This window comes from Carassius carassius, chromosome 9 (genome assembly GCF_963082965.1).
Source record: "Carassius carassius chromosome 9, fCarCar2.1, whole genome shotgun sequence".
NCBI classification, from domain to species: domain Eukaryota; kingdom Metazoa; phylum Chordata; class Actinopteri; order Cypriniformes; family Cyprinidae; genus Carassius; species Carassius carassius.
This window is the reverse complement of record NC_081763.1, coordinates 32,525,593-32,539,483: the sequence shown is the minus strand read 5'-3', so window position 1 is coordinate 32,539,483 and position 13,891 is coordinate 32,525,593. Positions and strand designations below refer to the sequence as shown.

Below are 13,891 nucleotides of genomic sequence, written 5' to 3'. Positions count from 1 at the left end.
GTTTGACGTTATGATAACATTAAGCAAAAAATATCATGGTATCAAGGTGTTGCTGTTACAGCTCTAAACTGTCTGGGTAAAAATAACAACTTTAGCATGAGAATCCAACTCTTTAACAGTGTAAATTCAGAAAGCATAAAATAGCATTAGACATCCCCTTTAACCTTTTATTCAGAAAATATCACTGATATAACAATCACACATCTGTTAAAATACGTTCAAGAGATCACATTTACATTTATTCATTTAGCTGACGCTTTTATCCAAAGCGACTTACAATTGCTATATATGTCAGAGGTCGCACGCCTCTGGAGCAACTAAGGGTTAAGTGTCTTGCTCAGGGACACATTGGTGTCTCACAGTGGATTCGAACCCGGGTCTCTCACGCCTATGGCATGTGTCTTATCCACTGTGCCAACACCACCAGATCATCACAATTTGTTCTGAATCTGAGTCAAACTTGAATGAGATTTCAGTCATTTAGTGAATCCCAATGACAATAAATGCCTTTTAGACACCAGAAAACCACACAGGCTTGACAGGGTAAACGTTAACAATCTCTGACTTGCTACATAAAAATCTAAACTATTTGATGAATATAAAAGATGAAAGCAGGAAGATCCAGACCTACAGGTGTAACGTTTACTGACTATTCAATGGTAAGATCCTGAGAGGGGAAAAACTATCAAAGGATGGAAAGAGCGTGTCAGTGAAGGTGGTTGTGAATGTGTGTAGATGTGTGTTAGTTACAGGATCAGAGAATGACACTGTTCCTCTGTCATAGTCCAGATACACTCTCACACACTCAAGATATTGTTTAATATTAAAACCAGACCGTTCATAAAGTTCATACTGATCATACTGCACACACCAGACATCAGTGTTATAGAAATCCCGTCCCTTCCTCTGGTTTGATGCTGTAGTTACTCCAACACTCCAGCACAGACTCTCTTTAACCTCCACATCCCAGCAGTGTGTCCCTGAGTTAAACCCCTCTGAACCCAAAACACAGTAACAATCATCAAATCTCTCTGGATTATCAGGAAGAGGTTGTTTGTTCACGCTCCATCTCACACTGGTCAGATCATCAGACAGAACGAGACGTGGATGAGCCGTGTTTGGATCCAGAATCACAGGAGCTGATGAAACACAATCAACAGCTGCTTTTATTCAAATGTACATATAATGATTAAGAGTGAACCCGAATAAAGATTATGAATAATGACACTCCATCCTATTGATCAAACACAGACATCTTTAAATCTGTAAATATTCTTCTTTGCATCATTTCCAGTGTGTGTGTGTGTGTGTAAGAGCTCAGATCTTCACAGACTCACTGTTCTGGACGATGTCCTGCATCTTCTTCCAGACTCTGAAGAGCAGGTTTCCCAAGTATCGTGGCACATGAATCAGAGCTCCAGAAGGAGTCTGTGGATCCGGCTGTGATGAGATCTGGACTCTGGAAGAACATTCAGGATCAGAACTGAAGTGACTCTGGATCAGAAGCAGAGAGAGCAGAGACAGCAGCAGATCACTCACCTTTCCATTGAGACTGGAAACTTCTGCAGAACAAACACACAATTTATCATCAACAACTCAATCAATCAATCAATCAATCAATAAATCAGTAAATCAGTAAATCAATCAACCAATCAATCAATCAATCAATCAATCAATCAATCAATCAATGATCTGAAATCAGACCTTCAGAAAGCAGACGTCACTGTCTTTCATCATCTCCTCCATGTCTTTGATTGTGTGTGAAAGAGCTGAGATGTGTGTGTTGATCTCCTTCAGCTTCTCCTTCATCATCTGTTTCTTCTGCTCCTCTTCCTCTCTCAGTGCAGTGATTGTAGCTTCTTCTTCGTCTCTGAGAAACTGAATAAGCGTCTCAAACTGCTGTTTAATCTGACGCTCTGTTTGATCAGCTTGAGACTGAAATCAAATCAAATTCACTTCATCTCAATCAACAAATATCACATCATCTACAGCACTAGTCCAATGTGCAGACTGAAGTTTTCTCTGTTAACCTTTCTGTTTAAAGGGTTAGTTCATCCAAAAATGAAAATTAGGCTGTTTTACTCAACCCCCGAGGCATCCTATATGACATTCTTCTTTCAGACGAATCCAGTCTGTGTTATATAAAAAATGGTCCTTAATCTTTCAAGCTCTATTGTTGCAGTCAACGGGTGTTGCATTGCTTCAGTCCAAAAAATTTGAAATAAAAAGCGCCATTCAATAAAAAAAGTGTCTCACATGGCTCCGGGGGATGAACAAAATCCTCCTGTAGCAAATTGATGCGTTTTTGTATGAAAAATATCCATATTCAAACCGTAATAATCACTTGAATCTAGCTTGCTCCAACAGTTGTACACCAAAGCAGTTGGATGTATGGAGGTCAGCGTTGTGCACGTGCTGGTGAGTCTCATGAAATCCAACATTTGTTTACAGGACCAAAAGAAGAAAAGTATCCTTACTTTAGCAAAGGACATACAGTCTCCTCATTTTGTGCTTCTAATTAGTGACCATTGTTTTGTTTTGATATCTCCACTGCGTTTCCGCATGTGTCACTTCTGAGCGGCACATGAGCAAAGCTGACCTCCATGTGAGAGACTTTTTTCAGTCTTTTGGACTGAAGCAATGCAACCCCCGCTGAGTGCAATGATAGAGTGTGGAAGATCAAAGACAATTTTTTTATATAACTCCGATGGAACTCATCTGAAAAAAGAAAGTCATATACAGTACACCTAGGATGCCTCGGGGTCGATAAAACACAGCCTAATAAAAAAATTTGGTTGAACTAACCCTTCTGTAATGTCCTTCTGCTTAAATGAGTTTTGTAGAAATATACAACTTGTGTCTATCTGTACAAATTAAGAAATGTATTAATGCAAAAAAAAAAAATCGTCTCGATTACGAATATAACCATGGTTCCCTGAGTAGGGAACGAGACACTGCGTCCTCTAGGGGTCGCTATGGGGAACACCTCATCGTGACCCATGTCTGAAGCATACATTGAAAAAACACCAACGAGTTGGCCGGCGCCAGCCCCTGACATTGCTACCTGATAGAGCAGCTCATAGATGGAATGGTGAATCGAAACAATATTTTTGAGAGTCATCAACTCGATCTGTGGAAATAATGCTGGAGCGCTCTGAGGATAGAACAGAGAACTCAGTCTCACATGAGAGGAGAACTCCGAATTCCAAAAGAGAGTAGCGGACTCATAGGCGACCCTTCTTGGAAAAAGGGGAGCACTGCTAAACTACCATGAGTACCGCCCAAATAGCCCCTCATGTTGAGGGAAGCAATGCTTGAAGTGTATAAATAAATACACACTGGCTGAGTGGAGCCCAAGGAACCGAGGTCTAACCATCTCAAGAAACGGAACAAAGCTGAGCGTGTAACCCATTACACGGTACAGTATTTCAGAAAGTGCACAGAGTCTTGCGTGCACACTTACCACTTACGTGGATTTTAGAAAGTGCCTAAAGTGTTCACGTGCACACTCACCACCATGTGGTTTTCAGAAAGTACACAGAGCTTAGCTTGTGTACCTAAAGGTTCCTAAGCATCGCAGAGGCGTTGAACTGCACGGGGGAGGCAAGCTCAAATTTTCAAACCTCTGGTGAGGGGAGCATCACCTGAAGCAGCATATACAAGAAGACTTCCGTAACTGCCACCTCCACTTCCTGCTTGATGTGACAGCAACAACTAAGCAGCCAGGAAGCCCCTCAGGGTGACCTGGCCGGACATCCATGAAATTCCTTGCAGTGCCGTGCCAGGCCTGATGATCAAGGAGGCTGCAGCACAAAACCTGTGATCTCGGCCACCCACAATCAGGGATATCATACCGGCTGGACATAATGCTGACGAGTGTTTAGGAAACACTGTAACTGAGCACTGCAAAGGAAAGTCACAGAGTTTATCAGTACACAAATAACCACCAGAAATTTAATACATATATAAGTATATATAGAATGGGTTTCATACTCACCCTCCCTGGTTCCTGCACTGGAGCCCTGCTCAAGGGGCATCTCCTTTTAGTTCGGACCACAGTAAGGTGGTTGCTATGAACATAGAACCAACCAAAAACATCATAGGGCCAGCATAGGAGTCTGTTATGCAAGAAGTTTTCACTTAACCTCGATCAGGCGGAGAGCTGGTGGTTACAGGGGAATTAGGAGGGGGAGGATAAGAGCAGAAGTAAAAAACCCCAAAGGGGACGAGTAGATTCCTAATTATCGCTCTGATTCGGACGAGAACGCTGCCTCATCTGGATCACATCCCTTAGGTCCTGCCTACCTCCTCGTGACCCACTATTCCTCTTACCCCTACCCGCAGGTGGGGGAGGAGTGCGAGTCGTGACACTAGCCTTCTGTGCCTGTCTTTGAACCTCAGATTGAGATGGGCCAGGACCCCTATGTTGTTTGGGTTTGGACCTCGACCTTCGTGGAATGAAGGATTTACAGGCAGCTGAGTGCTCCTTCGCCTCCCTGAACTTCTCTACTACCGTCTCGACGGAGGTAGCGAAAAGTTCGGAAGGCAAAACCAGAGCATTGAGAAGAAAGCCCCTTTCTTTCTTCTCGATGTCTGCAGGGTTCACACACAGATGTCTTTCTGTTACCACCATGGTACCGCCATAGACCTTCCAATGGCAGAGGCGGCCTGCTTGGTAGCACGGAGAGATCTGTGGTGCCGCACAGCTCGGCTACCTGATCAGCTGAACGGCCCTCGTATTTATCCAGGTCCTTCTGCAGATCAGCCTGATAAAAATGAAGCACTGCCATCGTGTGCAACGAAGACACAGCCTGACCTGCTGCCATTTAAGCGGGATGTATCCTGGAGGGGCTTAGATGGCAAGAAGGGAGATTTAGCTAGCCAGCATTTCTTCTACAGGGAGCATTTCTTCTACGAGGGAAGTCGTGGCCTAATGGTTAGAGAGTCGGACTCCCAATTGAAAGGTTGTGAGTTCGAGTCCCGGGCCGGCAGGAATTGTGGGTGGGGGGAGTGCATGTACAGTTCTCTCTCCACCTTCAATACCACGACTTAGGTGCCCTTGAGCAAGGCATCGAACCCCCAACTGCTTCCCGGGCGCCGCACCATAAATGGCTGCCCACTGCTCTGGGTGTGTGCTCACAGTGTGTGTGTGTGTGTTCACTGCTCTGTGTGTGTGCACTTCGGATGGGTTAAATGCAGAGCACAAATTCTGAGTATGGGTCACCATGCTTGGCTGAATGTCATGTCACTTTCACTTCATCCTCTCATAGCCACTTTCATGGATCATCCCGATGGATGCGAGAAGAAAACAGCCTCTTCCATTCTTTTTCAACCTCTGCATGTGGATCAGGCAAAAATGGAAGGCTCACCTGAGCTGGAAGTCTATGATCAGACAGATAACGCTCATCGAGCCGGCCTCGCGGCGTCACCTTGCAGGCAGGCTTCCATGACAATTCCAACTTTGCCGTGGCTCGATCCATAACCTCCAACAGCTCCACATTTGCAGGGCAGGAGGATTGAGAAGGCTCAGCCTCAGCTTCTTCGCCACCCTCAGACATCTCCTGCTCTTCCTGGGTAGAACCCAGCAGAGCACTAACTTCAGTATCAGAAAGTGTTAATGATAAAACATCCTCCTCCTGAAGTTCACTCTAGTCTCCCGCCGACGAGCGCGAAAGGGAAAGTCTCTCTCTAAACTCCACAGCGAGATCCACCTGTGATCCCAACGAGCTCACTCTCCTCCGTGCCTCAGCAGCGGTGGGTCCTGAACCATGGGAAGCAGATGGCTGCCCCTCTTTCCTTGAAAAGAGACACAGACGAGAGCAGAGCTTTTTTATAGAAAAACGCACGCAATGCACACAGATTGCCCCCTCAAGGACATTGCGTGCGTGCTCTTGGCCCAAACAAATGACGCAAAGACTGTGTGTGTCATCAGGTGTCAAAAAACGCAGACACGGATGCACACACTATCTAAATTTCTTGCTAGTGGATGCCATGAAAAACAGAGAAAGGTCGCTCTTACTGTGGTCGTTCAGATGCATGCTTCAAACAAAACAGTCAATGAAGACGAAGAAGAGAATGACATGTTGTCCTGGTGCCTATTTATTTATAGTCACGCCGGTAGTGACGTCAGGGGCTGTCACCACCCAACTCATTGGTGATTTTCAACGTATGCTTCAGACATGTGTCACAAGGAGGTGTTCCCCATAGCGACCCCTAGAGGATGCAGTTTGAAGTTCTCTTGAAAGGGAACTATGAAAGTTGTCAACTTTGAAGAAGATACTATAGTGATCTTGAGAGGATGACATGCCATTGTTGAACCAAAAGGGCTGTTTATTAAGGCAGGTGTTGGTCACACACACTGACTTGCTCAGAGAACCAAACTTGAACCAGCGGGAAACCCCTCTACCTCTTTTCCCCCAGTATCCCTCACACACACGTGCACACACACACACGTGGGAGTGAGGCGGCCCTTCCCTGAACATTGTATAACAGTTAACAAAAACTGAATAATGTAAATTTTACATTTAACAACAGCAACATTCAAATGCTGCAATACAATTTTTGATTTGGATTTTTTTTCTTGCATAAAAAATAATTCATTATTTGCCACTAGGTGTCGCTTTTGGAGCGATAAAATAGAGCTTTCCCGGTAACGCTGTACAGAAAGCAGCAGTGCGCTCACAAACGCTGCTTTATCAGTCATTACAGGCATGATGTAAGGAAAATGAGACCAATCAGACCAATCACCGCAGATTAGCTTCACTCAAAGGAGGGGTTTGGAAAAAAGAATCGTTGATCTAATCGTTTGGGAGTCGTAGGGAAAATAAGGTGAAAATAAATGCATATTATAAGAGAATTAAAGTGTTTTTTGACCTTGCATGCATGTCTACCGGTTGTTGTGGACCTCCGTAACCAAAATATGAACCTTTCGTAATCCATATATCTATTACGTGTTTATAGTGTAAGTTCGTGATAAACTCTGTTGTGACTGTTGTGCATTTGATTCTTAATTGTTTCTGTTTCCTCACCTTGATGTGTTCAGTTGTTTTCTCAAACTCTCCTTTTATTCTCTCCTCATGTGTAAGTTTCTCTTGTAAGGAGGTCAGTGTGTTTTTCAGCTCCTCCTAGATTTGAACAAATTGAATACTGATCTATCTGTCTTAATACCTATTTATTGTTCTTTACATTTGAAACAAGAGTTACGTCTTACCTTATATGATGGAACAACATCACTAATGGGTTTGAATGTGTGATTGATGTGTTTTTGAGAGTTAAGACACACTAAACACACCGGCTGTTTGTCCTCCAGACAGAAGAGCTTGAGTTTCTCACTGTGTAAACTGCAGAGCTCCTCAGACTCTGATGAACACTTCTCTTTCTTCTCCTTCAGGAGCGACTCACACAAGTTTTTTAACACTAGATTACATGGAGGATCATCTCTTGAGGATCTTCTCCTGCAGACAGGACACTCCTGAGTTCCCTTGATCCTCCAAAACTGTTGCAGACACTCTGTACATAAGCTGTGGCTGCATGATAAAACAACAGGAGCCTTGAAGATTTCACGACACACAGGACAAGAAAAATCATCTGCAGACAGTGAATCCATTTTCTCTCTTTGAGCTCCAGCAATCTAAACTTTACTTTCACTTTGTGAACGATGTTTTCAAAAATCAATCACCAGAAGAGTCACAATGATCCGCTGTCTGTTCAGAAACAAACTCCTCAGAAATCCTGTTTGAAAGTGTTTTGATTATGATTTGATTATGTCCAGAGATTCATAAACGCATGACAGAAAGGAGTGAAATGATGAGACTGGCGTCCTGGTATGTGTTTTAAGAGGGTGGATCAGTTTTTGATCATCTTTGGGAATGTTGTGTGGCAGGTCAGACAGCACCATCAAGATTTCTTCAAGTTCATGTGTGCTGGCATTGATTAACAAGATTCCCTTCAAAACAAAACTACAGTAAAACATGCAAGCAGAATACTGAAAACCCTGCAACAGACAGAGATCTACCTCCTCAGAAAAAGTTATTGAGTCAGTCCAATCCAAAAATCTACCTCGGGTGTAGCCTTCAAATTAACATTCATTTTCTGTCACATCTATATGTTTTTTTAACTTGCAATATATATATATACACACATGTAGGATAAGGATATAGTCACTGAAGTGAAACATTTTCATTATGAGTGTTGTAAGAGATATTATGATAGGCTAGATATTATGATTTATTTTGATGCTCAAGATGATGTTTAAACACTGTCCTCTGGACCTAAAAACATCAAGTTTTGAGTCTGTTGCACCATTTCACCACTAGATATCAGTAAAGCCACACTGAAGTCTCACACGCATCAATGTAACATCATCCAGTTTCTGGCATTAAAGCTTCAAATTAAACAAGTTATGACCTTTTACATGAACTGAACAAACAAGCTACTTGAGAACGCATTATATTCTCATTAAATAGCTACAGTAATCTAAAGTCCTGTGTTGTGCCGAATTCTGCACCCCTCTCTCTCTTCTTGCTTAGAATGAAAATTTCATTTCATTTTTCATTTCATATTTCATTTTTTTGTTAGTAACAGCATGAAGTGCATTACACATTACGTCAGTCAAATACGCAGAAAAAAAACCTTTGTGAATCCCTGCATTACACATAAGAAATAACATGAATTTGGTAATTTTAATTTGTTTAAAGGATAAAAGCCTTCCATAAACACAGTTAAATAACCCACTGGATGATAATTAATGTGTTCACCAGTAGTTGATGCAAGGTGGAAATGTTAAGAAAACACTAAATGTATATAAGCTGTAAGATATTTTAGAAAGAAACATTTGAAAGATAAAAAGAAATAGGGAGAATCAATAAATTCTGAATAATTTATTGCTACTGTGGGAATAATATGTAATCATGCAATCCACAAAAAAAACAAAAACAAATATATATATATATATATATATATATATATATATATATATAATAAAAAGCTCCTGTATCATAATACAGTAAGGAAGTATTGGGTTAGTCAAACGGAGTTGGGATGCGCATGACTACATCATTTAGAAACAGACGAATCATGTTTTCTTAAGGGCCGTTATCGTAGGACTCAAGGGGTTTCAGACTGGGAAACTATTTTTTATACTTGTAGACAACATAGAGACAAAATAAACTCCATCAGATGCTTAAGTAGACAAGTTTATTTATATAATAATAACGATGGGGTTCATATCAATGTGTAGTAATAAATATGATGTCAAGATGATAATAACTTTAATGTCAGAATAACAAATAGAGTTCTCATCTGAAGCTTGTAGCGATAACAGAAGAAAAAGAAAACACAAACTGATACGGTCACAGATCTGGAGAGACACATGTATCTTTCAGGATTTCACCTCTATAACTTTTTTTTTTTTTTTAAGATATTTGATCATTTGAGTGCTTACAAAAATGAGAAAGAGATAGATTTGTAAAAATCCTTACAAATAAACATTTCAGAACAAAATACAAGTTTTTGCTGGGTTGAGGGGTAGAGAAGTGATGTGACTGATATTTACAGCACAGCAGAGATAGAAAAACAACTGTTTACTACGGTAAAACCAGACTTTTCACACACACAGCTCCTCCTTCAGCCTGGGTGTAGATGTATGAGGTGCAGTGATGTCTGAAGTGAATTATGATGTAGGATACATGAAAAGTGTGTCAGCTTACCAGTTCAAGCAGAACCGGAAAAACCTCTATTTTTCCTGTTGATTTTTGAGATGTGCAAAATTATTAATAATATAAAGTATAATAAACAAACAGACATGGGATGGAGATGCATAGAACTTCATGAATGATGAGTGATCCAGATTAGGGTTATTAAACAAACTGAAACCACTTCCAGTACTTTAAATTATATATATATATATATATATATATATATATATATACATATGAACTGAAAGTAAAACATAAAAGAAAAATAGGAAAAATGAGAATGAAAAAAAAAAATGAAATACAGGTAAATAAATAAATACATGTTTAAACAATATAAAAACAAAAAGTTTAATAAAAACTGTATAAAAAATATATATAATAATTATAATAATAATAATAAAATGGCTAAAGTGTTAACCTCTTTACTGGTCTAAACTTGTGTTTGCAAAACCCCGGGGGATTCGTCAGGGAACTGCAATGAAAAGCTAATAATTAAATCATAGAAATGTCAAAGTAAAATCAATAAATATTTTGAAAATAAAAACCATAAAAATGAACCACTTACTAAACAAAGGAAAAGTTTGATTTGTTTACCTGCATGTCATGTGACCATTAATCAACACTGGAGACCTATGAACATGTGAGTGTGTTGTTAAATTATTAAAATATTAACCAATAAAATAAAAAATAAAAAGTTTGGGAATCCCTGATGTAAGCTGTTTAATAATCATTAAATGTAAACCTTTAAGTGTTCTTAAGTCATAAAACCAAATATAAAAGTCATAAAAGCACTCTCGGATAAATCCATGAATCTGATTTCATTTTGCATATAAAGTGCCTTTGCTAATGTTCTGCTTGCTTATTCAATAAGTTCAAGTCTAAGTTTTGTAGAAATGTAGATGCACTTATAAAGAAATTTCTCTAAAGGTTCGGTTAGATAAATAAAACTGTTGATTAAAAGGACTAAATAACATCCCAATTAAACACTAATCATGCCAAGGGTTTCTGTAGGGCGTTTAGAGCTGCAAATATAAGAAGCTTAATATTAACACAATAGTAGTCAAATTAAAACAGGATAAAATGGATTAAAACAGAATAAGATACACATCACACACTCTCAGAAACACACACACACACAGCTCCTGTTCTCAACCCGTCAGCCCGATAATAAATGTTACGTTTGTACAAATACAACTACTGTTACACTCTAAACGTATATCAATACATTCTTGAAAACATGTGGGAAGGGAAAAAGTGCTTTAACATTTCAAGCCTTTCCCCAAATAAAGTTCTGTCTGTTCCCTCCCTCCCTCCCTCGCACCCGCAGGCGTATCAAACCCCAGAAATACTTCATACAGCTGACAAAACTTACCAGAGAACAGGTTAACAGTCACTGTTTGTGTAAAACATCGTTTAAAGGAAGCATTTAATGTAGGTGTAGATAAACGTGTGGATATATTTGTCATATAGCACTATGATAATTCAATGAATAATACTATACTTTTTTCTCCTAAGTTAAATACTAGATACTACATTTGTGGTTCAGTTCATTTTGGCTGGAAGTTTGTCCCCTGGTTTAAGAGTAAACATCGTAATCTAGCGCTTCTGTCAAGTGAGTTTCGTATGAGCATAAATCACTGATCGACATCTTTGTCTGCCCCGAACGGGAGGAGCATCACTTTGTGTTTAGGTGTAAATGCAAAGCCTTTTTTTTGCATAAATTGTTGAATAAATATTAAAAATTATTTACATAGACATTCATTCCACTCATGTTTCATACACGTGGCACTGTAATGGTAAACATGGAAACTCATGCAGAAATCGACAACTCTTACTTTGCTGAGACACATCAAAATAATAGAAATTAATTAAATTTAAATTAAGCAAATAAAGTAAAAGAAACATAAACAAAATGCATATATCATTACATTAGCAACTTTTAAATGGTAATCTTTTTAACGTTTTCAGTGCTTTTGAAAATTTGTCTCTTCTGCTCATCAAGGCGGCATTTATTCGATAAGAAATACAGTAAAAACTGTAAAAAAAAAGTGAAATATAATTACCATTTAAACGAATTGTTTTCTATTTGAATATGTTGTAAAAAAATTTTTTAATTTAAATGATATTAAAAAAATTATTTTTATTTAAAACAGTTCTTTTAAATTGTAATGATATTTCACAATATTAGTGTTATCAGTATTATATGTATTTTATGATCATGTAAATACAGACTTGGTATAAGCAGATAAGACTAATATAATAAACATGATCAAATCTCATTATTCTGAGTGGGACTGTATTTGACTTGGTAAATAGTCTAAGGGGCTCTTCACACAGAATGCATTTTTTCAATCCAATGCAATACTTTTCTAATGCAATAACGTGTATGACCGTTGCGCTCGCATCTTTGCATAGTCTCGCATGAGTGCCACGGTTTTTAACGTTGTGCAACTTTTTTATTTGATGCCAACTTGACAGAGTTGCTTGACACTGTAATAAAATTCTTAATAAAACAAGAGCTAAGAATGAATATCAGTGTAAACGGTCCATAAAATCATTCTTATATAAACCTTAGTAAATCTTAAATCTTTTGCTCCGCCCCCTCTGAACCAACACCAACATACTCCACCGCCAGACAACACTGATCAGTATTTGACATCTTTAGTTTCAGAGCCCTACCCAGGAACACCACAGGAAGTTGGTCAGCAGCGTGGCCAATCACATCGGTCATGACATCAGCAACAGGAAGTGAATGAGCAGCTCCACCCACAAAGGATGAATCGATTCTGTAAGCAGAGTGACGACATGTCTCCACAAGAAACGAGTGAATGGATGACCAATCACAGCGCACACGACGACTCATTAGTCATGAAGCATTCGGCTTGTTTTGGCTCCTCTGTCATATACCGCTTTCTGATTGGTGGATGATGCTGTGGGCGGGGCCATAGCATGAGGATCATATCACAGTCATATCAGCGTCAGCTTACTCTGAGATGCACACACGCCTGTGCTCCATCCATGAACGCGAACATATAGAAAAATAAAATGTTTCTGAATGTGTTTTCTTTCTCTCCATCTGTTTGTATTCTCGTTCTTTATGTTCTCGGCTGGCACTTATCTTCGTTCTCCTCCGGTTTTCTCTAGATTTGCTTTTCTCATGATGGTCCTTGCTTTCCTGAAGTGCTCAGTACTGATCTCGCTCTCTCTCATAGTTTTTTTTCTTCTGCTGTATTTACTGAAAAAGCAAAAGCAGATAAGAATTTATTCATTGGTGCTTGTTGGTTTCAGATGATATCATTTCAGTTTTAGGAAAATTAAAGTTATTGACAGTAAACAATGCCTTAAGTCATCAAACATGCATGGCACAACATCAGTTTTTAAATATGAGTGTGACATTTCAGTTTTCATGGAGAAACATTTTGTAAGCACAACATTTCTTAAATGCGGAGCCGCTGTATTTTATACACACACACACAAGGGAAGAGACCCCAGCGCATGTAACCTCTTTATTTTATGTAGACATATTCATGAATTATAATGAACTCGTATATATAAACATCAAATATTTTCATATGCAAAAAGTTCATATCATATACAGTGTTGAATACATCAAACCAAAGTACTTTTGACGAAACTCTCAGACAAAAGTAAATGAAAATAAATTACATGGAGTTTAAAGAATAAAACATGTCAGACGTACATTAAATCCATTATACATGTGTATTGAAACAAAATATTTATGAAGTATACATATAAGTGTATTTACAAACTTTTTTGCTTTTTGTCCTTTTTTTCCCCCCAACACTAAGTGTCTTTTATTTGATCTTTTTTTGCTCAAACAGCAGGTAAACATGCTGGCCTGAATGAGTCGAGACCTGAAGACTTCATAGATGCGAGTAATAATCAAATCAATCCTTGTGCTGATGTGTCGACTTTATGAGCTGCAGAATAATTATGCAACACATTAAAAGGTCTCCCTCATGTACTTAATGCATTAAAACAATAAGCAAATATATATATATATATATACACATGTATAGTTTACCATCTGCTGGTTCTTTGTACATTAATGCAAGTCGACACAGTGGAAATAAAACAACAAATCACATCTTTCACATCCACAGAGGCTCTTTCTGGTTGAACATCGGCAGCATTAACAGGTCAAAGCAGAATAAAAGCACAGGAGATACAGAGAG

General features: G+C 39.1%; 1 protein-coding gene across 1 annotated transcript; it reads right to left on the bottom strand.

Annotated features, from left to right (window-relative positions):
* Nucleotides 1–511: 511 nt before the first annotated feature.
* On the bottom strand, nucleotides 512–7,984 carry LOC132149645 (nuclear factor 7, ovary-like). Its single transcript, XM_059559039.1, has 6 exons — nucleotides 7,211–7,984; nucleotides 7,029–7,124; nucleotides 1,705–1,935; nucleotides 1,540–1,562; nucleotides 1,338–1,459; nucleotides 512–1,139 (listed from the first exon to the last, which is right to left on the bottom strand). Exons 1-6 carry the CDS (start codon nucleotides 7,604–7,606, stop codon nucleotides 643–645), a joined length of 1,365 nt encoding a protein of 454 aa, XP_059415022.1. The 5' UTR covers nucleotides 7,607–7,984; the 3' UTR covers nucleotides 512–642.
* Nucleotides 7,985–13,891: the final 5,907 nt, after the last annotated feature.

Bases quoted from the DNA above. Each gene is read 5' to 3' on its own strand.
- LOC132149645 (XM_059559039.1), bottom strand. From the start codon at position 7,606: ATGGATTCACTGTCTGCAGATGATTTTTCTTGTCCTGTGTGTCGTGAA. The intron at 7,125-7,210 runs GTAAGACGTAAC...GTTCAAATCTAG, and splicing joins ATGTTGTTCCATCATATAAG to GAGGAGCTGAAAAACACACT. The intron at 1,563-1,704 runs GTCTGATTTCAG...TTTGTTCTGCAG, and splicing joins GTGACGTCTGCTTTCTGAAG to AAGTTTCCAGTCTCAATGGA.